We start from the raw sequence: 26208 nt of genomic DNA, 5'->3' as shown, positions 1-26208 counted from the left end.
GGCCAAAACGTCATAGACACAAGGATGTGACATACATTATTTGAACAACTTTCATATCCTCAAAAACCATGAGACAAAGTGTCACCTGGCCTCGGAGACAAATTGTATCTACTAAAATTCGCATAGAACAAATACTACAAAGTTATATTTTCAGTAATTATTTATTGAATTCCTACTATATGCCAGGCATTAGGGATAAAACTGGTTGCCTGGGAAAAAAGTCAGGAACCCTGCCTTCATATAAAATAGTATGGAGCGATAGACAATTTTTTTTAATCTTACAAAAAATGTCTGCAAGATCACATCAGAGCACACCCAAGCCAAACATAACACCCAGCTATATGCACAGACCTAGAACACACTGCTGCCCAGAGAAAGAACATCTTCCTTCGTGTCTGTTCATCAGACAGACTCTGGGCTAACCACAGTATTTGACACTCAATGGGATCACTGTCTGTCCTACATGGAAAACTGCTGCACTTGGAAATGCCTTGCTGCAAAAAGTACCTGAGGCACTTTTAAAATTGTTACTTTTCAATTACAGCCATATAGTGGGTAGAAAACACCACAAAGGATGAAAGGTCCAGTGAAAATTCCCAAGAGCCATCCACTTCCAGCATATTTGGAATAGATGAATGGATGACTTGTTGTAAGTAATGGGGGTGGGGACCGCTAAGCATGAAATTTATGAAGCCCTAGCTAACTTCAAATAAATAGTATGTGCTTTTGGAAAAAAAAAACCATACCACAGTTACATTTAAATAGATAAATCAGGAGAAAGAGCACTGAAAGAGAAAAATAGATTGTCAAGGCTACCACTAAGTCAACCCTATCCAGCATAAACAGTAAACTGGGCAAAAGGAATTAAGTAGAATCTTTTAAATAAAATTGGTTTGTGGTTCCATATTATTTCCTCCACCCCACAACCACCTTAAGAATCAAAATATTGCCGGGCGGTGGTAATGCACACCTTTAATTCCAACACTCGGGATGCAGAGGCAGGCAGATCTCTGTGAGTTCAAGGCCAGCCTGGTCTGCAGAGCGAGTTCCAGGACAGGCTCCAAAGCTACACAAAGAAACCCTGTCTGAAAAAAAAAAAAAGAAAGAAAAAAGAAAAGAAAAGAAAGAAAAGAAAAAAAAAGAAAGAAAGAATCAAAATTCTATCCTCAAATACTAAGTTGTAAGTTTGGGGAGCCTAGTCATAGCTGTAGTAGATATAGGGGAGTTCAATATACATTTGTAACACCCCCCACTCCCCACCCCCACCCCCGCCACCCAAAAAAAAGTTCTAAATACCCTAAATTCAATTTTTCATTAAAGGACAAAGACTAAAACTCCCTATGTCCATCAGGGGGCAGCAAATACCCATAGTGCAGGTTTCTGTGTCCCTAATCGAATACACAGTAAAATTGACCCTTTCTATCTTCCCCTTTATTCAGATGTAGATCCCCCATCTGTTTCCTACCCCATCCCCTTCTAGCCATTCATATTAGTTAGGGCACATGGTTCTTCAGTCAAGAATATTTGCTCATCCATCTACTCAGGACACATGCAGTGTTCTTTATTAAATAGTGGGAGCCACGGGACCCTGTGAGGTGGCTTCCAAGGGAAATAAACTGCCGGCCTACCCCTCATCCATCAATGTGCTGAAGCCTGGAAAGGAAGGAGGAGACGCCTGGGTTGTTCTTAGGCAGCCTTTCTCGGGCCCCATCCCTATGGCTCCACTCCTCACTCTCCCCATAAGCCAAACCGTCTATACGATTAGGTAGTTCTTATTCTTTCCACTTCTCACAACTGTAATAATTGCTTGTATTACTAATGACTCTTTCTGTAACTGGTGATTGCATTTCCTCCACAAGACCTAAAGTATCACATATTCATGACTTATGCTCTTTTATCCTCATCACCTGACATATTATGAGCATTTGATAAATATTTTTAATAGAGTGGATGAAATTATGAATGAATGGAAGTTGGTCTCTCAGTCCCTCCCAGTACAAAGATTTGGAACTGCAAGATGTATGTATTAGGATCCACCTATATTCCTTCTGAGAAGTCTGCTTTGGGTTAGGGGATCAGGCCCGAGATGAAAGAGTGGAGCTAACTGAACTCTTGGCTTCTTTGTAAGTGAAAGGGGTAGGGATAATCTTTTTAGGATTTATTTTTATTTTAGTCATGTGAGTGTAGGGGTGTGTGTGCATGGCATGTGAGATGGCGAGGTGCCCATGAAGGACAGAAGAGAGCATCAGATGGCCTAGAGCTGAAGTCACTTTCAACTGTGAGCAGCCCAGTGCAGATGCTGGGAACTGAACTCAGGTCCTCTGGAATAAAGGAAGTTTCTCCTAATTCCTGAGCCATCTCTCCAGCCCTAGAAGTAATTCTTATGAAGGAAAATCAACCAAGTGTTGGATCTGGTGAGTAATGAGAACTATTCCTTTGGCCTCCTTTCTCATCAGCTGTATTCAGAGCTTTCAGACAGAAAACAAGTGTCTGTGAGAGATAAACAGAGACAGACTGAACGAGGGAAGCTCCAGATTGGGCTGCTGTGCTCAGGGGAGGGGAGCACATGAAGCCAATCGGTTCACTGAGGAGAATGAGCATAAGAGCAGCTGAGAGAGGATGAGCGTGAGGAAGAGAGGACAGAGGATTGGGTGCAAGCAGATGCAGATGAGCAGCAGCTGGAAGGGAAACCAGGGCTAAGAAAAAGAGCAGTTTTGCAGAGCGGCGAGCATTCCTTGCATGACACAATGCGGTGCCAGTGCTGAGCCCCACTGCAGCCGCTGCGACACCAGTGAGAAATGCCTGTAATTAGGAAGCTGGCAGTTCTCTGGGCCTTTGCCCAGAGTGGGGATGCAGCAAGAATTTCTGAGCCACGCTGAGCCAGGTGATGGAGGAGGCATGGTCAAGACCACTCCAGGTCCATCCCTCAGCCTCACCTGCACCACTGCCACCCATTTCTCTTCTCCGCTAGGACTCTTATTCTCCCCCAGACATCCCTGTCTTCCTTCCTCCCTCTGAGGTCTGAGGCCCTGGATGCTCTCCTTCATTTGCAGGGGACAAGGGCCTTGGCCCCTCCTCACCTCCCTTTCTGCTTCTCTCTTGGCTCCTTGCCTCCTTTCTCCAATCCCCATTAGCTGATGATCCAAGTTTGGGGGGGGGGCATGCACACGAGTGTGTGCGCATGTAGAATCACTAAAATTCCTGGCTTTTTTCCGTTTGAGCCTAATGTGTATGCCTCTGCAGGTCCCTCTGTGATATACAGGACATCTGCCAAACACGGCCAGCTTTTCATTTTCAAACCTGTTCCAAGACCCTGCTTTTATGTCGCTATGAACCACTACATCTTGGGCAAATGACAAAGACAGAGTATATATAACTGGAGGCCAAATGCTCCGGGGAGGGAAGGCGACTCCCTTCTGGTGGCTGGATGTGCTCATGGATATCTGCATCATGAACTCCACTTTGACAGCTAAGCTGTGCCTGTGGCAAGAGGTGGGCAGTGGAGACAGACTTTCACCATTTCGAGGAGCCCTGTGGAAAAGGGGGCTGGGGTCCTTGTGAGCCCAGCTCAAAGAGGCCCGTGGATGAGAAAAGGCAGTTTCTTCTCTGTAAATTCCCATGGGAACTCGGCAGGCAGGTCGTTGGATAGCCCAACCTGAGGCGATCAGGCCCTTTAACATGTGTGTCCATCTTTCAGTCAAGATCTTTATTATTAACTAGCTCCCAGGAAGCTGTCTCCTGAGACCTGATGCCAGGCTCTGAGGAACAAAGGCATTTCACCAAGGGCTAAAGTGTCCTGCCCCCACCTCTCTGGACTGTGTCCCCTCTAGGAAAAGACATTTGCCAGGCAGTCAGATGGGCCGCTTCCAGGGGTGGCCCTCAAGACTCACTCACCACAAGAATCCTCACTTTTGTGTGAAGGTCCTCGGGAGTCTGAAGCAGACCCACTCCATTTCCGCCTCTGGTGGGACTGCTCAAGTTGTAGCCCCCTTTAGCTTTTCCAAGAAGGTCGGAACATTCTCCTCTGAAAATATTTTATTGGTACATTGAGTCTGAAAACGCCCATTTCCCAACCAGCTGCTGTAAAGTCTCTTGGATAGGCCACAGGTCCATCTTCAGGGAATGGTTTGGTGAAGGAGATGGCGGAAGTGGGTACGGAGCCCAGACAGGGCCCTAGGTCTTCTGAAGAGAGCTGTCTCACTCAGCACCAGGGTAAGGGTGGGGGTGGTCAGGAGTGGAGCACCTTGGAGCCTTATTGCTGGTGAAAGCCAAGGAAAGTGAGACCCTGCCAGCCTAGAACTGCAGCTGGGGGCATCGGCACCCACGGCTCCAGAGAAGTTGGCACTGATTCCCAATCCACAGAGCCTGGTTGCTGACCCACCCACCCAGGGGCCCCTGGATGAGGAGAAATCAAAAAGAGGTATCTGGACCAGGCAGAATTGGGAATGATTACAGTGTGCAGGTCTTGGGCAGGTTAGAAGCCAGAAAAGGGGCAAGCGGTTTGGCTGTGAGACAGCCGCCTCTTCACAGGTCTATGGTGTCGCTGCCCACGCTCAGCTCGTCAATCTGTCGGCAGGCATCTAGGAATTGCTCTTGCAGCAATGCCTCCTCAGCCTGCAGCTCCGAAGAATGTTCAGGGGAGTCGCGGGAGGGTGGGGATAGGGCCTGGTAGGATCCTGAGGCTGGGAGGTTGGGGCTGCTCCCTGAGGGCCGCGGGGGACTGAGGACGCAGACTAGGGGACAGCGCGGGGGCCTGTCGGGGCTGGAACACAGAAGCATGGACGAGCTGTCGCGTGAGAGTCCGCACAGAGAGCCAGATGAGGCGCTGCTGCCTGCGGGCCAGGCCCCAGGAGAAGGGAGCTCAGCAGGCGCTGGAGATCCAGGGACCTTCTCCGACCTCTCACTGGATCCTGCTCCTGTCTTGTTCCCCAGTGAGATGGTGCGGTAGAGGCCGAGCCCAGGAAGGGCTTCCCCAAAAGCAGTGCCCTGAAAGAGGCCAGGAGCCAGCAGCGCCTCGCTACAGAGGGCCTCCTCGATGCTGCGCCGCAAGTTGATGGGTGAAGGCGGGCGGAAGTCCACCGTGCAATCGCTGCTAGGGGAGGAAGCTGGTGACCGCGTTGGGTTGGCCCCGGCACCTTCGAAGCCCCGGCAGCCGCCACCCTGGAGTAGGAGGTCGGGACCTGGGCCCGCTAGGGCGCACAGCTGCAGCAGCTCCGCATCCCCACGCGAGATCGCGCTACCCAGGGGCTCCTTGTCCCGGGTTCCAGGGACCCAGCCTCCTGGCAGCAGCGGGGCAGCGTGTCCCGGCGACAATCGGAAGAGCTTGGCCCAGCAGCGCCTTGGCACACGAGGGCTGCAGAGCGCCGGGTAGAGACCCAGCAGCGCCAAGGGGAGCGCGACACCCACCTCGCCCAGACGCAGCCCTAGCTGGAAGGCCCACCAGGGCCAGGGCCCCTCCAAGCCGGCTTGGGCGCCGTAGCCCAGGGCGTGAAGCACCTCGTAGCCCTGCAGGGCTCCGCTCAGCAGCCCAAAGGTACCGGCCACCGGGGCTGTGCGCGCCGCGCGCCTCCAGGACTCCCGCGGGGCGAAGGGGCTGCGCACTTGCGGGACAGGCGTAGAGCCCTTGAAGCCAGACCCTCCCAGGGGTGCTCCGGCTCGCCGCCGCCGGCCACCCCAACAAGAGAGCGCCAGAAGGAGCGCCGACAGGAAGGCAGCGAGGAGGGCGTGCAGCCCGCGGGAGGCGAGCCGCAGCGGCCGCAGCGGGCGGTGCACCGCGCTTCCCAGGGTGGCCGCGGCCGCCAACCCCAGCCCCAGCAGCAGCAGCAGCGCAGCCAAGCTGGCGGGGCACCGCGGCGTGCGCGGCCGGGCCAGCAGCAGGCAAGCCAGCCCCAAGCCTGCGGCTAGGCAGGGCTGCGGAAGGTCCTGCAGCAGAAGCCAGGCGAGGGTGGGCAGCCGGTCGCGGTGCCCGTAGGCGTCGTAGAAGAGCGGGAAGGCCCGAGTGGTCCCCGCCAAGAGCAGCAGCAGATCCAGTAACGCCAGGCAGGGGGCGCCCGGAGGGCAACGCCAGGGCAAGAGGGCCAGAGCCAACAGAGCCAGCAGGGCCACCAGGCCAAAGAGCGCTCCTGCCCCATAGACATGGGCTTCCCAAGCCAGGCCCCAACGAGCCTTGGCCTCTGCCCAGTCGGCCTCCAGGGTCAAGAAGAAGAGAGGCAGCGGGGAGGCAGGAGGCTGCCCCAAGTCGTCGGGCAACTCTGGCTTACTACACGAATCTGGGTCACATTCAGGCTGTACTGAAGGGTTCCCGAAACTGGCAGGAAAGGGTTCATATGGACCAAAAGTGGAGACAGTGGGGTCTGTGGACAGAAAACATTTGGCTGAAGCGGTTAGCAGCCTGCCCCCGCCGCCACCCTTCCCCACCCCCCCACACCCGCCACACACACACACTGACAGCCTTCAGCTAGAAATCTGAGTGCATCTTTAAGGAGCCTGTTTTTCATCTCTTCCCTTCTCTTCCCAGAACCCCACCCTCCAGGCTGAAGCTTTCAGCGATCACTCTGCTCCCATCTATCCACTGTTCACCACCCCACCTCCTCACCCCACCCCCATCGCTCTTTGATTTTACTGGGTTGGGGGAGGGGTTTTCTTAAGAAGTTACTGAACTTTGCAACTGGAAGGAACTGTGTGGCTGTCCCCTCCAGACCAATCCCCACACCAGAGAAGAAGTTTTATGAGAACAATTTTTTCGTTTCCTTTGCACACATATGTTCTCCGTGCTTAAATGGTTTGTGGCATGTGTGAGGCACTGGGTAGTTTTCACTGAATAAACGAAGCCTCTTATTTACCAGAAGAAGAAACTGAGGTTCGTCAAAAGGACTTTCACAAGGTCACAAATAGTCATAGTACTAGGACCCAGATCTGAGCACCAATCTGCATCCCTTTCCCACAATAAACCATCCCACAGTACCAATGTTTCTACACACACACACACACACACACAGCACATGCACACAAACACAAACACACACACACCTGACTGTTGTGGAATATTATTTTAAGATGTGTTACATTTATTTATGCTATGGAATATTTGTTTAATGATGCAAGGATGTGTTGCATTTTTTACGTTGCATTTTGTTTAACTCTGTGAAGCTATGTTACTGTGCCTGTCTAAAACAGCTGATTGGTCTAATAAAAAGCTGAATGGCCAACAGCGAGGCAGGAGAAAGGATAGGCGGGGCTGGTGGACAGAGTGAATAAATAGAAGGAAAAATCTTGGAGGAGATCAAGGGAGAAGCAAGAAGAGGAAGATGTCAGGGGCCAGCCACACAGCCACACAGCCACACAGCAAGCCATGGAGTAAGAGGGAAAGTAAGATATGCAGAAGTAACAAAAGGAAAAAGCCCAGAGACGAAAGGTAGATGGGATAATTTAAGAAAAGCTGGCTAGCTACAAGCCAAGCTAAGGCCAGGAATTTATAAGGAAGAATAAACCTCCATGTGTATTTATTTGAGAGCTGGGTGGTGGGCGCCCCAAAGAGCAAAGAACAAAGAGGCAAAGAGCCAAAAGAGTGAAAAACAACCCACAACCCCTGACTCCTAGCCATGTCTAGGACTAGAATAGTCCTTCACCTGTCCCTTTGCAACACTCTTGTTCCTAGTCACAGAGCTTGCGCGAACACATGCATGCGAACACACACATGCTCATGAAGAGCAGGGAAAGAGATAAGATTCCCCTGCCCTAGCATTCTAAGAACATGCTTTCTTATTAAGTGTCCTTCCTACAGGCTACACCCCAATGCTTAGCCAATGAATGGCAGTAACCCCCATCCTGATTCATCCACAAAGCTGTTAGTCTAGGGCTTTTCAATTGTTTGTTTTGTTATGTTTATGAGATAGGGTCTCACTTTGTAGACCAGGCTGCCCTCTTAACTCAAAACAATCATTGTGCCTCAGCTACCTAGGTGCGTGCTATGGCTACAGTGTAAGCTTCTAGGCCTGGCTCACACTAAATACTCTCTCACTTGACACCCCCCCCATGCTCTACCACATCTCCACCCTCTAGTATGACTGTTGCTATAGGTGTCTCTTTACACTACTCCCATTTTATACAAAATAGTATTAGGATGGGCTCCCCTGGGTCTCAGAGGGTGCCCTTGAGCTCCCTCAAAGGAACAATCAGGGAGATCATAGTGGGGTAACATGCTATCTAAAAAAGTGAGCCCCTCACGTCTGCTGGGGTCTGCTAACTCAGGCTCTAGCCTCATCCTATGCTCCCAACATCTCCCACATCCCTTAGGAGAAGGGAAGTCAGTGAAGAGTGGGAAGGATTGAGACCCTTGGTTCTGCTCTCCTGGAGCACGAGGAGCTCAAAAAAGTTAGACTCAGAGATCCTCCCATGGTAAATAGAATGGGAGGTGATAGAAGTTGATGTCTTCCTGCACCTTGAAGGCTCAGCGGGCAGCGGCAGGCAAGAACAGAGGGAGAAAAGGTGGTAGTGAAGGCTAGAGACAGCCAGGTGGGGATGGAGGGACAGGAGACAGGTGTGTGCTGAAGAGTAAGGGGTTTCTGGTGGTTACACTCTTACCCAGCTGTGTGCTCATCCCCCAGCCATGCCCCAGCTGGATGATGGAGGAAAACCCAGGAACGCCCACCCTAGGCAGTTCTCCCTCATGCTAGGAACTGCAAAACCCTAACAGAAGTACAAAGAGTGAAGTCCCGGGCAGCTCAATAGAGAGAAGGGAAGAAGTATTGGACAACTAGGAAAGTCATGGAGGTAGCCACCAGAAAATTAAGCACACAGCTCCCTGCCCTGCCAGCTACAAGTGGCAGCATGCACTCTGGTTTCCATTCCAGCCCATTCCTCAAATCTGAACTGGGTAAGACCATTACACAGAACAGTCGTGGAAGATAAATGAGATGTGTATGTGCCTAGTATGGAAAAGGATCATTCAATATATAATTCTGGACAGTATCATAACTAGTTAATGTTCACCTCTGATCGACCATCAGTTTATGTTTGTGTGCGATCAGTTCTGGCCTCGAATCAGTTCTTTTTTAGAAATCTATTTTATTTGTAATTATATGTGTTGGGGGTGGGTATTGACAGATGAGTACAGGTGCCCACAAAAGCTGGAAGAGAGTATTGCATCCCCTGAGGCTAGAGTGATGGATGGAACTAAAGGAACCCACCTGGGTCCTTTACAAGAGCAGTATGTGCTTTTAACTGCTGGCTTGTGTCTCCAGCTCCATAGATTACTAGTTCTTGGTTTGACAACCTAAGGCTATGATCTGTGTGGAAAGCCCTCACACATCCTAAACTTGTTTAGGAAGACAAGGGGTCCAGTGAGTGAATATCAACCTACTATCTCAGTTTGAGTTGTTTGAAGGACACTAGGTTGAGGACCTAAACTCTCACCAACACCCATTCAGTTAGAAACAGGTAGCCTGCTGGTCAGAGGAGGCATCAGCCTTATGTCAGCACATCAAACTAATACACCCCTCTCCTCATTTTCTGGCCCCCTTTGATGGCCTGGTCTAACCTACTGCTACTAAGTTACTGGATTACCTTGGTTTCATTTGGCCTTTTCCTGGCCAGGATCCCATAGTCTGCCCCAGCCTGTCATTTCTCAGCCTCTCCTCTGCTTACCATACAGACAAGTGCTCCCAGAGACCACATCCACTTCTCACTTATGGGCCATACAGAACCTCGTTTCTCAACTCTGTCCCCAAGCACGATGGCCGATAGAGCAAATTTCAACATTTATAAAAGTCCAGCACAGAAAATGGGCAGAGCACAAGAGACACCTCCAGTACCAAACACAGACTTCGCAGTTTGGAACCATGAGGACCAAACTGAGGACCACCGTTTGCCCAGCCAGAGAGTCCCACGGAGCCAAGCATGGATGGAGGCAAATAGGAGACTGCAGATGAACAGACTTAATAAAGCTTCTGCCTGTGAAGGGTCCACTTGACCTCATCTCTCATCCTTTCATGTGTAGCTTCCTCAGAAACAAACTGCCTTCAGTTTTCCCTAGGAGACAGTGGTCCTATACTCCCTATATTCCCAGGAGATGGATCCTGAGCAGGCCACCCCTTCAGGGAGGTTCCACCCTATCCTTGTGTCCCCTTGACCTCAGGGGTGAAAGAAAAGAAAGATGGGATGTCAACATGAGTAATTGGTGAGGCAGGGCTGGCTGAGGAGGGGGATGGGAAAGGATAATCTAGGTCCAGGAAAAGCCAGGTCTGATTATCCACCAGCCACCAAGATCAAAGGGCTGAAGAATCCACTCTGGATACTGGAAGCTGCAACCCATTTAATGGTTTGGCTGCATCCTTCTCCCTACCCCCAACTCCAGCACTGTGGAGACTGATACTCTGTAACAGTGACGTTGGAAATATTTAACAACTAGATGAGCCAGGTATTGGGCGTTCATAGTCCAGGCCTGCTAGTATGGTCAGGAACAGCAGTGAGGACTTATCAATGGGCCTGAAATCCTTGGATATGGTAGAAGCCGTTATAAATTGTCAGTGTGTAAATGGGTTGGACACAAGCTATGATCCAAGAAAAGGGAACCCAGTGCACAGCAGACCTATGTGTGGCACAATGTAAATGACACCAGTTAGAAAGATCCTAGGATACTCGGTATGGTAGGACACACACAATAGCAGCACTTGTGAGGCAGGGGCAGGAGGATCAGGAGTTCAAAGCAAGCCTCAGCTACAAAGCCAGTTTGAGGCCAGCCTGGGCTACATAAGACCCTATCTTAAAACAAAACAAAAAAATGAAAAAAAAAATGTATTTGTTATAACCCCCCCCCCCCCCCCCCCCCGCCCAGTAAGGATTGACCCAGGCTTCCAGATTTATGTAAGAGAAGCAGCAAGAAGAGTCTGGGTTCCTGCAGCCACCAGGGAGGCGGGAGTGGAGAGAGGGGGGTTGTGAGGCTGGGCTGCCTCTGATACTGTCCAGACTCATTAAACCTGCCTGGCCAGCACTGTCACCCAGGCTGACAGAATGCCAGCCAGCATCTATCCCCTGAGGCACACAACTGCCCCCCACCCACAGCAGATCCTGCCGCTGCTGCACACAACTGGATAGGGCAGTGGCCACTCCTTATACACCACAGAGGGACCACTACGATGATAGCTGAAGAAAGCCATAAAATAGAGAGCATTGTCAGGCTGGGGGCTGGAAGAAGCCAGGGTAGCCACCGCTGAGCATAGTAGAGGGGGGCTTAGATGCTTCACAAGCATAGGAAGTCTTTAGCAGAGCAAAGCTGGGCTGGGAGTCTCTCCCCATGGTGCCCATGGCCTCATCTAGCAAAGCCTCTCTTTGGGCACCTGTACCCCCTGGGAACCCTGTCATCCCATCACCAGGTGGGGCCAAGGCCACGGTGTCTGAAAGGCTGAGTCTGAATGTGTATTTGGGGTACAGTGCAAGCAAGAAACAAGGTTAAGAAGCTACTGGTTAATGAGTTTTTACTTGGTATCTAGCAAGGGTTCACACAATCTGGAGACATTAGGGTTTCTACCATTACCAGACCCTAGATAAGGGAGAAGACTTCAATGCAAAGAGGTCAAATGTTTCCCCTGCACCATCCACCTGTCTAGGTGCATGTTCTGAAAGGCTCCCTGAACACAGGTGCCATCTGTCTGTTCATGGTCCCCTCTTTAATGTTTTTTCTGTGAAGGGCTCAACCTTGGCCAGGTCTGACATCATGTCATGGCAGATCAAATGGCAGAGGAGAAAACCCCAAGGCTGGGTGGAGTGATGGCAGGAAGGAAGGCCAGGCACCCAGTGTGGAGGACGGGGTGAGTGGAAATGTTGTAGAAATCATGAAGTAGCTCTTGCGCTAGTTGGCTCTGGCTTATCTCTTTCTGTCCTACTCTGTCTATGGCAGCAAACATCTCAGAGAACCCTTACCTAACACCACATGGCACCTTCCCAGCCAATGCTCATTAGATCATTAATGTATACTTTCTCCATAGTGATGGGTGAAGTGACAGGTGGTATGGTTATGAGGACAATGATGTAGAAAGGTCCCAGGATGCTGCTGGGTGTGTGACATGTAGTGTGCCTGTTTCAAATGACTTGTATGCTTACCATGTTGCGCTGGTGTTGTCTTGATTGAGGCAGGGCTTGGGGAAGCCACTGAGTCCAACAGGCTTGACCTTGAGAACTCTCTTTCCAGGAGAGGTGGGGGTGGGGACCGAGTGGTACCGAAGAGCCCTATAACAGGAGCATATAGGCCCCAAATGTCATCCTACCCACTGGCAGTGCCTTGGGAAGGTTTGAAGAAAATTCTATCCTTCCCCAGAGCTTGTCCCGAGGAAGCCACTCCCCCAACTGTAGCCACATGTACACCATGAATTAAACCACAGGCACCACATCAGAGTCAATATAGCAAACAGATTGCTTCCCCAAGGAGCACTGGCCCTTGGCCTATAGCAGTGGTTCTCAACCTGTGGGTCTCGACCCCTTTGGGATTTGATCGACCCTTTCACCGGGGTCACCTAAGACCGTTGGAAAACACAGGTATGTACATTACAATTCATAACAGTAACACAGTTCTCACCTGGAGGATCTGACACTTCAGAGGCAGAGCTTGGATGTGCTATGGTGCCTGATGAACTCGGGCCTGAGAAGTTCCGGAGTGGAGACAGGGTAGTGCCAAAGAACCCTGCAAAACAAGCCTGGCTGAAGCTGCTTCCTGTCTACTAGTGGACAGGGAGATTTATCAACTGATGCCCAGTAGGGATTCAACCCAAACGGGGTGGCTACTTACCAAAGGGTCCCAGGCGCCCGGCAATCTCTGCCAGGCTGGCCCGCAGGCTGGGCAGCAGCGGCAGGGACCGATGCCCGAGTGTCGGGGCCGCACCTGCTCTCAAAGCCACACCAAACTTCAGCTCAAGCTCGCTCTGATGAGGCCTGGGGGCACTGGTTGGAGGTGCTGTAGCTGTCAGAGCAGTAGCCCAGGTCACAGTGCCCATCCTAGGCTGAGAGCGAGCGGTGGGCTGCTTGGTGGGCCCAGAGAGGGGGTGTGTGGACTCGGGAGGCAGGGAGGAGGCCCAGGGTGTAGAGCTGCCCTCAGCAGAGCCCCACTCCGAGAGGTAATTCCCTGGGGAACCCACCAGTAGTTCCCAAAGGGGATCAGTCCTCAGATCACCTTCCACTTCCTCCTCAGACTCCTGGCCTAGCCCAGGAGAGAGAGGATGGGTCTCTGTGACCGGGCTCCCCCAGACAGCAGCAGGTCCCCGAAGATGGAATTTGAAGTTTAGTCCCAGGTTGAGAGACAGCATGGAGGCCTCACTCTGAGGTGCTGGGGTCAGAGTGGTAAGAGGGGCACCTGGGGCAGAGGAAGCTGGCTGGGGACCCACAGGAACAGCGAGCAGTACCCAGCAGAACAGCCCCAGCTCCAGGCAGCCGAGGCCCGCCATGGCCCCTCCGGGCTCAGCAGCCTGCGTGGGCAGGAGGCTCCCTTCTTCAGCACCTTGTGAGCTCAAGGGTCCTAGAGGGAGGGGAAGTCCTGTGAGTTTGGGCCTCTACCACCCTCGTCCCTTTCCCAACATCGGAGGCCCGAGGCAGAAGCTCTAATCACAGAGAAGCAGGAGCAAGAGCAAGAGGCAAAATATTCTGCCCGAGAGAGGCACAACTCTTCTTGCCCGCCCCTTCCACTACCTGCAGACTCCAGGCCAAATCTCTTCGCTGCACCCCCACCCCCCACACAACCTAACCTTCCCACAAGGGGGACTGAGGTCTGACTACAAGCAGTAGCCTCATCCTTAACTAGAGAATCGACTTGGCCTCCCAGATGCAGATTACACACACACACACACACACACACACACACACACACACACACACACACACACACGCCCCTGCCCAGCTTCCTCCCTCGCTCAAACATCCACAGAGTTCCACTGTGTGTCAAGCACTGTTCCAATAATACAGCAGCAGAAAAGCAAACCCTCCGGGTTGAATCCCCCACTTCCAGTCCCAGAGAGAGAAACCACTGGAGCCCAAGGCCCTCCGGAAGGGTAGAGACACAAGCCTGAGTGATCTGAGCTGGAGGGCTACCCAGGCTATGCCGGAGAAGCAGGGTCGCTGGCCTGGCCCGGCTCTGTGGAGCCTTTCCCCTCTTTCTGGGGGCTTGGCCTGCTGCTACCCTCCCCCTGACCCTAAGAGCGGTTGAGGGAGGGACCAGTTGACGCTTTCTGGCTTCCCGGGAGGGGAGGTCAGGCAGGCAAGCTGGGCAAGGGGCAGCTGCAGAAGGTTATCGCCCCCTCCCCAGAACACATCTGGTGGGGGGAAGGGAGGGTGAACCAGGGACACACGTGCACCCAGTACCCTTACATCACACACACAGCCGCACCTAACACCCGTGACACACTCACCCACGCACCCTTCACACACTCCTGCACACACACACACACACACACACACTCCACCCTGCTGAGCCCCTCTCCCTCCTACGTGGTCTCTCTCTCTCTCTCTCTCTCTCTCTCTCTCTCTCTCTCTCTCTCTCTCTCTCTCTCTCTCTCTCTCTCTCTCTGCTGTCAGAAGCTCAGAAGCACAAACAACCCCAACACACTGTACAGACACACACCACACACCATCATCTCCATCATCCCCACGCCCCTTACACACCCACCCCTTGCAGGCACACATGCACACGCGCGTGCGCACACCACATTCCCGCTCCCCCAGTCTGGACTGACGGACCTGCTCCTCTCGCTCCGGCGGGTCCCCGGGGTCAACTGCCGGGAGAAGGGGAGCCCTGTCTCAGCGGGCCCCAGCTGGGCAAGGCTTTGCAAGTCTAGCCTGATCTCCGCTACGCCCAGTGCCGGGGCTCAACTCAGAGCCCCCACTCTGCTCGGCTGGCAGGGCGATCACAGCTTAGGCGACCCGAAGCTCCGGGTCTGCCCCCGGCCGGGTCTACGACCGCAGCGCTCTCAGCAGGCGGTGGACGGCCGGGCTCCGCTCGCGCTCCGCACTCCGCTCCTCCCCACGGCGCCGCCTCCTGGCTGTGAGCCCGGCTCCCCGGCCCAGCACCCGCGCCGGGGCCCCGCGGCAGCCGGGCTTGCACAGCTCTCCCCGCCGCCTCCCGCGCCCGCCCTCCTCTCCCTCCTCCCAGCTCTCCCGCCGCCCGCTGCCCGCGGTCGGCCCCTACCCCGGTCGGCAGGCGGGCGCGCACGGCAGCGCTGAGCCACCGCCACCTTGCTGCCCGGGCCCCACGCGCACTCATTCACCCAGCGCTGCCAATCAGCGGCGCGAGAGCGGGCGCCTCGTTTTCAGTCTGGCGCTGGCAACCACACGCTCCGAGGGCCGCCCAGCGCACACACCCACAAGCACGCCATTCCCGGGAAACACCCTCTGGCGAGGGCACTGGGCGCGCTCGCGTGCGCGCACTCACATACACACCACATGCACACGCGCAGACATACACACATGCACACGTGTGCATGCACACATGCAACGGTAGCCTTGCATAGATAGCATCCCAGGCAATCAAATCCACTCCGTTAAGCCTTTACGATGGGTAAAAGACACTGCGTCACAACACTACATTCCCATTTTAGAGACAGATAAAGTAAGTCCCCAGAACTTACCAAACTGCTCAAGATTGCTCAGCTCTGTACTTGCCTTCTCCACCACCTGGTGGTTTGCAAACATAATACAACCACTGAGGAGGGCCTCCTACGCTTCGCAGACCAACTGCCAAATGTCAGTTCCCATTCATAACATCTCTTTTTGCTAAAATCTCTCCAAAATACTCAGCTTCAGAAACGTCTGTGGGAAAGAATAGTGAGACAGGCTGCTGTGCGAGTTGGATCACAACTTGTCTCCGGTAAGACATGAATGGAGAATGGAAAATCAAAGAAAGAGCACCTAGCCACACAGGAATTCAGGAGACGCCGGCAGAGGCTAGCTCAGCATGGGGACCAAGAGCACCGAGCAGTCACTAAGGCTGCTGCACTGTCTAAAGGCTGTAGCGCTCACTGACTGACTGAAGGATTGGGGCTTGTTCATTTGTCTGGAGTCTTTAAATCCCCTCATGTTTTCCTTCTTCCAGAATGCTGTATTTAATAGCTGAGCACATGCCTGTGAGCCTAGCCTTTAGGAGGTAGAGGCAGAAGATTAGAGTTCAAGGATAGCCTCTGCTACATAGGAAGTTCAAGGCCAGTCTGTACTATATGTACTATCCAAAGCTTCTGCCAGAACTGCAGACATCAGTCCTACTGTGTGCCAGGCACCACAGAGGACACTAAGTCTCTTCCCTTATCAGGAATGACAAGTAGCAGAGGAAAAAATATTGTGGGGCTGCAGTCCTGAGTGTGACCCCTAAACCTCCCTTCCATTTGCCACTTACTCTGCTTTAGGCTGGGCGAGGTGTCTAAGGAACCATTTAGGCAGCAAGAACTTGCATGGACATTAAGTAATCTTAGCTTCTTAAGAGGGTAAAAGAAGGACCCCAAGTTCAAGACCAAATCAGACAAATCAACACACACACACACACACACACACACACACACACACACACACACACAATGTGTGTGAGAGAGAGACAGACAGACTTGATAGCAAATGCCTGTAATTCCATCACTTGGGAGGCAGAAAGATTCAAAGTTTGAGAGCAGCCAGGTCTACAGATTGAGAATTTCTCAAAAAACAAAACAAACAAACAAACAAAAAAAACGAACCAGCCAACCAACCAGACAGACAGATAGACAAAACCACCAATTTCCCATCCTGCTGGGTATGATGATAAAAGCCTGTCACCCTTCCCTTTAGGAGGTAAAGGCAAGAGGATCCGAGTTCAAGGCTAGCCTTGGTTGGGGACATATGGATTTTGAGGCCAGCCCATGTTACATGGGAGAACCAGTCTCAATAAAGACAGACAAGAAGTATCTAGTCCTGGCCCAGGAAGCGGAGAGCTAGCATAGTAATTTGGCCGGGGTGGGGGGGGGGCAATGTGCTGCATTTCAGAAAAGCATCTGAGGCTCATTTCTGATCACAGAACTTACCCCACCAACTGATGTAAGATCAAAGCAGGCCTCCAAACATGCTCTCACAGTCAGTCAATGATGGAGTCTGGGATTTATTCTGAGTCCCCAAACAAAACACTATGAAAGACATGCCCTAGGTGTCCCTAAGGGAAGTCAGTCCCCCAGTCCACTAGAGGCAGCATACTAGGATTCTGTCTCTATGTTTTTATATGCTTAATAAAAGTTGTCCCACTGGAGACATTTCTTTAAATTTCCCTCATAGAAAGCCTCATTTCTTGCTAATCATGTTCACTTAACAATTTCTAAGTGAAAAGACAGAAATAAACATATCCAAGAACATTAAAATTGCAATCCTCCGTGACCAAGTAGGGTTAGTCCCAAGAATTATATTTTTACAAAGATATTAAAAAGGGAAGTTAGGGCTCTTGGTTACGATGGTGACTGAATTCATAGCTCTAATTTCACTTCCTCCCAGAGCCCTATTAAAACTTCAATAAGAAGACTTTAAAGTCAAGTGGTAACTCTGCAGGGATGGAGAGAGCAAGAAAGGAGACAAAAGCCACAGAACTCTTAAGGCAGGATGGCAGACAGTCATGCCTTGACTGACTTAGCCGCCCTGAGCAAAAAGCTGTCTCTAACTGGCAGAAAGGAAACTTAGAGTCAAGTTGATTTACATCACATTGTTCTATGAAGATACAGAAAGTGGCAATCCAAAAGCCACAGGAACTGTGGAAGCCTAAGTTAAAGGAAAGAACAATCAAACCACAATTAGATCCCTAGGTCTCTTCCCTAACTCTGAACCACCAGGGAACAGTCAGTCCTTCCTATAACCAGTAAGGTCTGTGGGATTTTCCTCTGAAAAGATGTGCTGGACTGGCAGAGCCTTGGGCATCCTCTGAACTAAAACATCATACTGAAAACAAAGGGATTTAGTGCCTAGGTGCCATTAGAATGCTGAATGCAGAGATCCTGGATCTTCTCATACAACCAGATCCTTTTTTGCTTTTCGGGCTACAGACAAAACTCTGGGGCACTCCACAAGCCCAAGAAGAAAGACTTAATGAAGTTGACATAGGAGCTCTTCAAAGACAGCCCAGCTGGAGCACCATACAGTACCAAACTCAACCTGGGGGCTCAGAGGGCTTTTGTTTTTGCTTTATCTTTTAGAGACAAGGTCTTTCTATGTAGCCCTGGCTGTCCTGGAATTCATTCTGTAGACCAGGCTGGCCTCAAACTCACAGAGATCCACCTGCCTCTGCCTCCTAAGTCCTGGCCATATTTATGAATATGATACAGGTCCTCAAAGAGGAAATGAATAAATCCCTTAAAGAAATCTATGAAACACAAACAATGGAAGGAAATGAATAAAAACAGATCAAGATCTGAAAGTGGAAATAGAATCAACCCAAACCGATGGAAATCTGACAATGAAAATTTCAGGAACTAAAACAGGAATCTCAGAGGTAAGCTTTACAAATTGAATGCAAGAGATGGAAGAAAGATCCTCAGGCATTGAAGACACAATAGAAGAAATCGATAATTCCATAAAAGAAAATGTTAAAAATTAAGAAAAATCCCAGCACAAAGCATCCAGAAAATATGAGACATTATGAAAAGATCAAATATAAGAATACTAGGAATAGAGGAAGGAGAAGAAACCCAGGTCAAAGGCCCAGAAAATATTTTCAACAAAATCATAGAGGAAAATTTCCCTAACCTGAAGGGGGAGATGAGTATCAAGGTACAAGAAGCATACAGTACACCAAATAGACTAGACCAGAAAAGAAAGTCCCCTCAGCACAAAGTAATCAAAATACTAAACATACAGAACAAAGAAAGAATATTAAAAGCTGTAAGGGGAAAAAGACCAAGTAACATATAAAGACAGGCCTATTAGAATAACACCTGACTTCTCAATGGAGAGTCTAAAAGCCAAAAGGACCCTGACAGATATTCTACAGACTCTAAGAGACCACAGATGCCACCCCAGACTACTATACCCAGCAAAACTTTCAATTACAATAGATGGAGAAAATAAGACATTCCACGATAAAACTAAATTTAAGCAATATCTATCTACAAATTCAGCCCTACAGAAAGTATTAGAAGGAAAACTCCAACCTAAAGAGGTTAACCACATTTAAGAAAACACAGGGAATAACTAGTCACAGACCAGCAAATCAATAGAGATAACACACACACACACACACACACACACACACACACACACACATACACACCGATGACGACGACAACGACAATAACAAAATACAAAATAACAGGAATCAACAAACAGTGCTCATTGATATCTCTCAGCATCAATGGTCTTAATTCCCCCAATAAAATGACACAGACTAAAAGAATGGACTAGAAGACAGGATTCATCCTACTGCATCCAAGAATCATATCTTAACATCAAGGATAGACATCACCTCAGGGTAAAAGGATAGGAAAAAATATTTCAAGCAAAGAACCTAAAAAGTAAGCTGGTATAGTCATTTTAATATCTGACAAAACAAACTTCAAACCAAAAATAATCATAAGAGATAGGAAAGGACACTACATAATCATCAAAGGACAAATCCATCAAGAGAGGATACTGCAATTCTTAACATCTATGCAACAAACACAAGGGTACTCAAGTTTGTAAAAGAAACACTGCTGTACCTTAAATCGCATATTGACCTTCACACACTGATAGTGAGAGCCTTCAATACCCTACTCTTGCCAGTAGACAGGGCATCCAGACAAAAACTAAACAGAGAAATTCTGGAGCTAATGGATGTTATAAACCAAATGACCCTGACAGATATTTACAGAACATTTCACCCAAATACAAAATACTATACGTTCTTCTCAGCACCTCATAGAACTTTCTCCCAAATTGACATATACTCTGACACAAAGCAAATCTCAACAGATACTAGAAAGGTGAAATTACACTGTGCATCCTATCTGATCACCATAGCTTACAGCTGGATCTCAACAGCAGAAAGCTTACAAACTCATGGAAACTGAACATCGATAACGAATGAAAAAGGGCTATCTTTCTTTAATTTATTTTTTTTCTTTTCTTTCTTTCAAGGCAGGAATTAAGAAAGAAATTAAAGACTTTCTAGAATTGAATGAAAGTGAATACACAACATCTGTAAACTTATAGGACACAATGAGGGTGTTCTACAAGGCAAGGTCATAGCAATAAGTGCCTACATTTAAAAAAAAAAGTGGAGCGATTTCATACTAGTAACTTAATAGTACACCTGAAAGCTACCGAACAAAAAGAAGTCACACCCAAAATGAGTAGATGGCAAGAAATAATCAAACTCGGGGCTGAAATCAATAAAATAGAAACAGACAAACAAATGAAAACCAATACAAACAGCCAATGAAACAAAGAGTTAGTTTTCTTTGAGAAAATCAATAAGATTATCCACCCATTTCCACATTAACTAAAAGGAGAAGAGAAAAGACCCAAATTTACAAAATTAGAAATGAAAAGGGAGACATAATAACAGACACTGAGGAAATCCAGGATATACTTTAAAAAACTACAGTCCACTAAATTTGAAAATCAAAAAGAAATTGATAATTTTCTCTGTATATACCACTTACCAAAGTTAAATCAAGATCAGATAGGAAATTTAAACAGACCTATTTAAAATAACCCCTGTGAAATGGAAGTCATTAAAAGTCTCCCAACAACAACAAAGCTAAGGCCAGATGGTTTTGATGCAGAATTCTACAAGAATGTCAAAAAATAATTAAAATCAATGTTCCTTAAATTATTCCACAAAATAGAAACAGAAGAAACATTGCCCAATTTATTTTATGAGGCTACAGTTACCTTAATACCCAAACCCTATCATAAAAACCCAACAAAGAAAAAGAATTAAAGACCAATTTCCCTTATGAGCATAGATGCAAAAATTCTCAATAAAATACTTAGAAACCAAATCCAAAAACACATCAAATAGTTCATCTACCATGATCAAGTAGACTTTATCCCAGAGATCCAGGCATGGTTCAACATACATAAGTTGATACATGTAATCCACCACATAAACCAGCTGAAAGACAAAAACCACATGGTCATCCTATTAGATACAGAAAAGGTCTTTGACAAATCTTCACGATAAAGTCCTAGAGAGAGTAGGGATACAAGAGACATACCTCATCATAATAAAGGCAGTTTACAGCAATCCTATAGCCAACATCAATTTAAATATAAACTCAAAGAATTCCACTAAAATCAGGAGAAAGATAAGGTTGTCCATTCTTTCCATACCTATTCAATATAGTACTTGAAACCTTAGCTAGAGCAATGAGGCAACTGAAGGAGATCAAGGGGGTACAAATTGGAAAGGAAGAAGTCAAAGTATCTTTATCTGTATATGATATGATAGTACACATAAGTGACCCTAAAAATCCCACTGGGAAACTCTTACAGTTGATAAACACTTTCAGCAAGGTAGCTGGATATAAAATTAACTCGTAAAAATCAGAGCGTTCCTAGATACAAATGACAAACAGACTGAGAAAGAAACCAGGGAAGCAACACACTTCACCATAGCCTCAAATAACATAAAACACCTTGGGGTAACTCTAACCAAGCAAGTGAAAGACTTGTATAATAGAAACTTGAATATGCTGAAGAAAGAAATTGAAGAAGATGGAAATATCTCCCATGTTCACAGATGGTAGGACTAACATAGTAAAAATGGCCATCCTACCAAAGGAAACCTGCAGATTCAATGCAATCCCCATCAGAACTCCAATACAATTCTTCACAGATCTTGAAAGGACGATTTTCAGCCTCATATGGAAACACAAAAACCCAGGATAGCTAAAACAATCCTGAATAATAAAGTAACTGCAGCAGGTATCATTGATTTCAAGTTGTACTACTGAGCAATAGTAATAAAAAATAGCATGGTATTGTCGCAAAAACAGACATGTAGATCAATGGAATTGAATTGGAAACCAAGACATAAATTCACATGCTTGTGGACACCTAATTTTGTTTCTTGTTTGTTTGTTTATTTGTCTGTTTGTTTTTCGAGACAGGGTTTCTCTGTGTAGTTTTGGTGCCTGTCCTGGAGCTTGTTCTGTAGATCTGTCTGGCTCTGCCTCCCTAGTGCTGGGATTAAAGGCATGCACCACCACCACCTGGCCCCTAATTTTTTGATAAAGAAGCCATACATACACAGTGGAAAAAAGACAGCATCTTCAACATCTAGTCAAACTAGATGGCTACATGTAGAAGAATCTAAGTAGATCTATACTTATCACCCTGAACAAAACTTAACTTCAAATGGATCAAAGACCTCAACATAAAACCAGATACAATGAACCTAATAGAAGAGAAAGTGGGGAATATCCTTGAACTCATTGGCACAGAAAAAGACTTTCTGAACAGAACACCATAAGCACAGGCACTAAGATCAACAATTAATAAATGGCACCTCTCGAAACTGAGAAGCTTGTGCATGGCAAAGGGCACCATCATTTGAACAAAGTGCAGCCTACACAATGGGAAAAGATGTTTACCAACTACATATCCAATGGAAGACTAATATCCAGAAGATAAAAAGAACTCAAGAAACTAGATATCAAGAAAACAAATAACTCGTTTTAAAAATGGAGCACGGGTTCAAACAAAGACTTATCAAATGAGGAAACTCAAAAGACAGAGAAACATTTAAATGCTCAACATCCTTAGCCATCAGGGAAATGCAAATCAAAACTACTTTGAGATTTCATCTTACACCAGTCAGAATGACTAAGATCAAAAAAACAAATGACAGCTCATGCTTTCAAGGATGTGGAGTGAGAAGAACACTCATTCTTTGCTGGTGGGAATGCAAACTTATATAGTCATTGTGGAAATCAGTGTGGTAGTTTCTTAGGAAGATAAGATTAGATCTACCTCAAGATTCAGCTATACCATTCTTGGGCATATTCCCAAAGGACACTTCGTCCTGCCAACAGAGACACTTGCTCAAACATGTTCACTGCTGCTCTATTCATAATAGCCAGAAATTAGAACTAATCTAGATGTCTCTCAACAGAAGAATGGATAAAGAAAATGTGGTATATATACAAAACGGAGTATTACTCAGCCATTAAAAAAATGAAATTGAGCTGAGTGGTGGTAGCACACGCCTTTAATCCCAGCACTCAGAAGGCAGAGCCAGGCGGATCTCTGTGAGTTCAAGGCCAGCCTGGTCTACAGAGCGAGAGCCAGGAAAGATGCAAAGCTACACAGAGAAATCCTGTCTTAAAAAACCAAAAGAAGAGAGAGAGAGAGAGAGAGAGAGAGAGAGAGAGAGAGAGAAAGAAAGAAAGAAATCGGTGTCCAGTTGGACCAGAAAGAGGCTGCACCACTAGGATGAAGCTCATAAGATTTTTGATGAAACTGAGTCATGAAACTGTAAACACTAAACTGAAGAATGGAACACAAGTCCACGGAACAATTCCAGCTGTGGATGTCAGCATGAATGCACATCTTAAAGCTGTGAAAATGACCCTGGAGAACAGAGAACCTGTACAGCTGGAAACACTGAATGTTTGAGGAAATAACATTCGATACTTTTTTTTTTTTAACAGACAGTTTACCTCTGGAATCATGACTTGTGGATGCTGAACCTAAGGTAAAATCTAAGAAAAGGGGAGCTGTTGCAAGAAGAGGCCGAGGCTGAGGTAGAGGAAGAAGACGTGGTTGTGACAAAGGAGGAGAGGGTCCTAGGCGATGTCTTTCAAGATGACTGTTTCAAGTGATAAGGCATTGGGGGATAGTTTTGTACAGGTTTTGTTTGTTTGCCAGATTTTAATAAACGTAAGTGGGGGGGGAATGAAATCCACAGGTAAATGGATGGAACTAGAAAAAAAATCATCCCAAGTTAGGTATTATGATGGCTAAAGAAGCTATGTTGTGCTAGGCATCCATCTTGGTACCTAAAAGCTATTTGTCTCTGACTCAAGTTCCTGGAAGGTAAGTTCCCAACAGCCTTGACTCCTCGACTCTCACCATAAATGTGCAGCCATGACCACCTGCTTGTTATTATATGACTAACTGCTGGTTTGGGCTTCTGTAACTTGCTTATGCAGACTTTCAAGGACTATTTTGAGGTCACCTTGATCATGTAATCTTGGCAGAGCAGAATAGCTCTTATGGCTTCCTTTTTTAAAAACCCTTCCTTCAGCTGGGCAGTGGTGGCACACGCCTCTAATCCCAGCACTCAGGAGGCAGAACCAGGTAGAGCTCTGTGAGTTTGAGGCCAGCCTGGGCTACAGAGTGAGTTCCAGGGAAGGCACAAAGCTACAGAGAGAAACCCTGTCTTAAAAAAACAAACAAACGAGCCGGGCGGTGGTGGCGCACGCCTTTAATCCCAGCACTCGGGAGGCAGAGGCAGGCGGATCTCTGTGAGTTCGAGGCCAGCCTGGGCTACCAAGTGAGTTCCAGGAAAGGCGCAAAGCTATACAGAGAAACCCTGTCTCGGAAAAAAGAAAAAAAAAAAAAAAAAAAAAAAAAAAAAGGAAAAAAAAAAAAAAACAAACAAACGAACAACAAAAAAAACCACCCTTCCTTCATCTGGCTCTAGATAGCACATCTCTGATTTGGGTTAGAGACTGTGACTCTGATAAATTTTGCTAATTATAATATAAATTTAGTCTGGTGGTCTTTCCCAGTGGTCTCAAACTCCATAACAGGATCCCAGACCCAGCAAGACAAATATGGCATGCATTCACTTGTATATGTTGATATTAGCTGTTAAGTCAATGATAACCAAGTTATAATCCATAGAACCACAGAGGTTAGATATAGTGTAAGGGACTAGATGAAACAGATAGATCCCAATAGAAAGGGGAAATAGAAAAGACAGTTATAGACAGATAGGGTGGGGCCTGTAATGGGAGGATCAAGTGGGGAGGGGGGAGAGGGGATGAGGGAGGACATAGGGACAAAGACAGCTAACACTAAGGGCCATTGAAGGGTTGTTTTTGAAATCTAATACAGTAGAAGCTTCCTAAACTATAAACATCTATGAAGGCGAGCTAAATGAAATTGGCCAATAATGGGGGATAGAGAGCCCCAGCTGGCCATCTCTTGTCAGCAAATGAAGCTTCTAGTACCTGGAGTGAGTTATATCTAATTGAGTTGTTAGACAAAAATCCCCCAAACAACCCACGCTTTTGCCAAGACTATTGATTGCTCTCCACAGACTGACAACAAGGGCCTATTGTTGGAGACAACACCTACACACCTCACTGAACATGGAGAAGTCGAGCTGGTGCCTACAGGCAGCCTTCCCTGCTATGTGCTAGCGTGTTTAACACAGGAAGGTACTCTGCATGCTACCAAAAGAGAAACATAAACGCCAACCCAGCCACAGGCTATGCTGAGGTAATGATGGCACAAAGCTATGGGAGTAACCAACCACCGTATAATTTGACTTAAGGCCTACTCCACGAGACCAAACCCATACCCAAAACTGCTTGGGTGACCAAGAACCTGACACTATATAGCCCAGGGACCTAGGCTAAAATCAAATACTGCTGTGCTGAAAAACAAAGAAAACAACAAAAAACATAGCAATAAAATGACTTCAAATGACAGTCTGCTGTACTCATAGATCAGTATCTTGCTCAGCCATCATCAGAGAAGCTTCCTCCTGAAGCAGATGGGGAAAAAACAAAGAGACCCTCAGCCAGACATTATGCACAGGGTGAGAGACTTTGAAAACTCAGCACTAAATGTGATGTTTCCATCAAATCCCTCCTCCCCTTAGGACTCAGGGAATCCTTCAGAAAAGGAGGCAGAAAATGTAAGAGCCAGAGAGGATGGAGGACACCAAGAAAACAAGGCCATCTCAATCAACACGATCAAAGCTCATATGAATTAAAGGTGTGCACCGCCACTGCCCAGCAAAATCTCTTTTCAATAAAAGAAAAAATCAAAGATCATCACATATCCAGAAAATTTTCTAAACAGAAGAGAAATCAAAGCAAGCAAAACAAAACAAGAAAACACTTTAGCTCACACTGGTCATCCCAGCACGGGAGAGTCAGATGTGGTGGCACACATATTAAAATTTTTATTTAATTAATTTAACACTGTGTTTATATATGTGCACAATGCAATGATGTACATTTTGGGGCACATATGACACAGTGTGGAGTTCAGTAAACAACTTTGGGGAGTCAG

General features: G+C 47.7%; 1 protein-coding gene and 1 pseudogene across 2 annotated transcripts; one reads left to right on the top strand and one right to left on the bottom strand.

Annotated features, from left to right (window-relative positions):
- Positions 1–4027: 4027 nt before the first annotated feature.
- On the bottom strand, positions 4028–15297 carry Prrt4 (proline rich transmembrane protein 4). 2 transcript variants are annotated; one of them, XM_006979378.3, is made up of 5 exons: positions 15167–15297; positions 12782–13504; positions 12572–12676; positions 12100–12225; positions 4028–6353 (listed from the first exon to the last, which is right to left on the bottom strand). In XM_006979378.3, exons 2-5 carry the CDS (start codon positions 13431–13433, stop codon positions 4525–4527), a joined length of 2712 nt encoding a protein of 903 aa, XP_006979440.2. In that variant the 5' UTR covers positions 13434–13504; positions 15167–15297; the 3' UTR covers positions 4028–4524. The 2 variants fall into 2 exon arrangements, with proteins under 2 accessions (XP_006979440.2, XP_015853536.2); XM_015998050.3 differs by lacking the exon at positions 15167–15297 and adding an exon at positions 14719–15085.
- Positions 15298–23391: 8094 nt separating this feature from the next.
- Positions 23392–23767, top strand: LOC102921034 (putative small nuclear ribonucleoprotein Sm D1 pseudogene; annotated as a pseudogene).
- The last annotated feature ends 2441 nt before the right edge of the window (positions 23768–26208 follow it).

The sequence above is a fragment of the Peromyscus maniculatus genome, chromosome 3, assembly GCF_049852395.1.
Source record: "Peromyscus maniculatus bairdii isolate BWxNUB_F1_BW_parent chromosome 3, HU_Pman_BW_mat_3.1, whole genome shotgun sequence".
Lineage (NCBI taxonomy): Eukaryota > Metazoa > Chordata > Mammalia > Rodentia > Cricetidae > Peromyscus > Peromyscus maniculatus.
The sequence above is the reverse complement of the archived record's forward strand: the minus strand, read 5'-3'. Positions and strand labels throughout refer to the sequence as shown.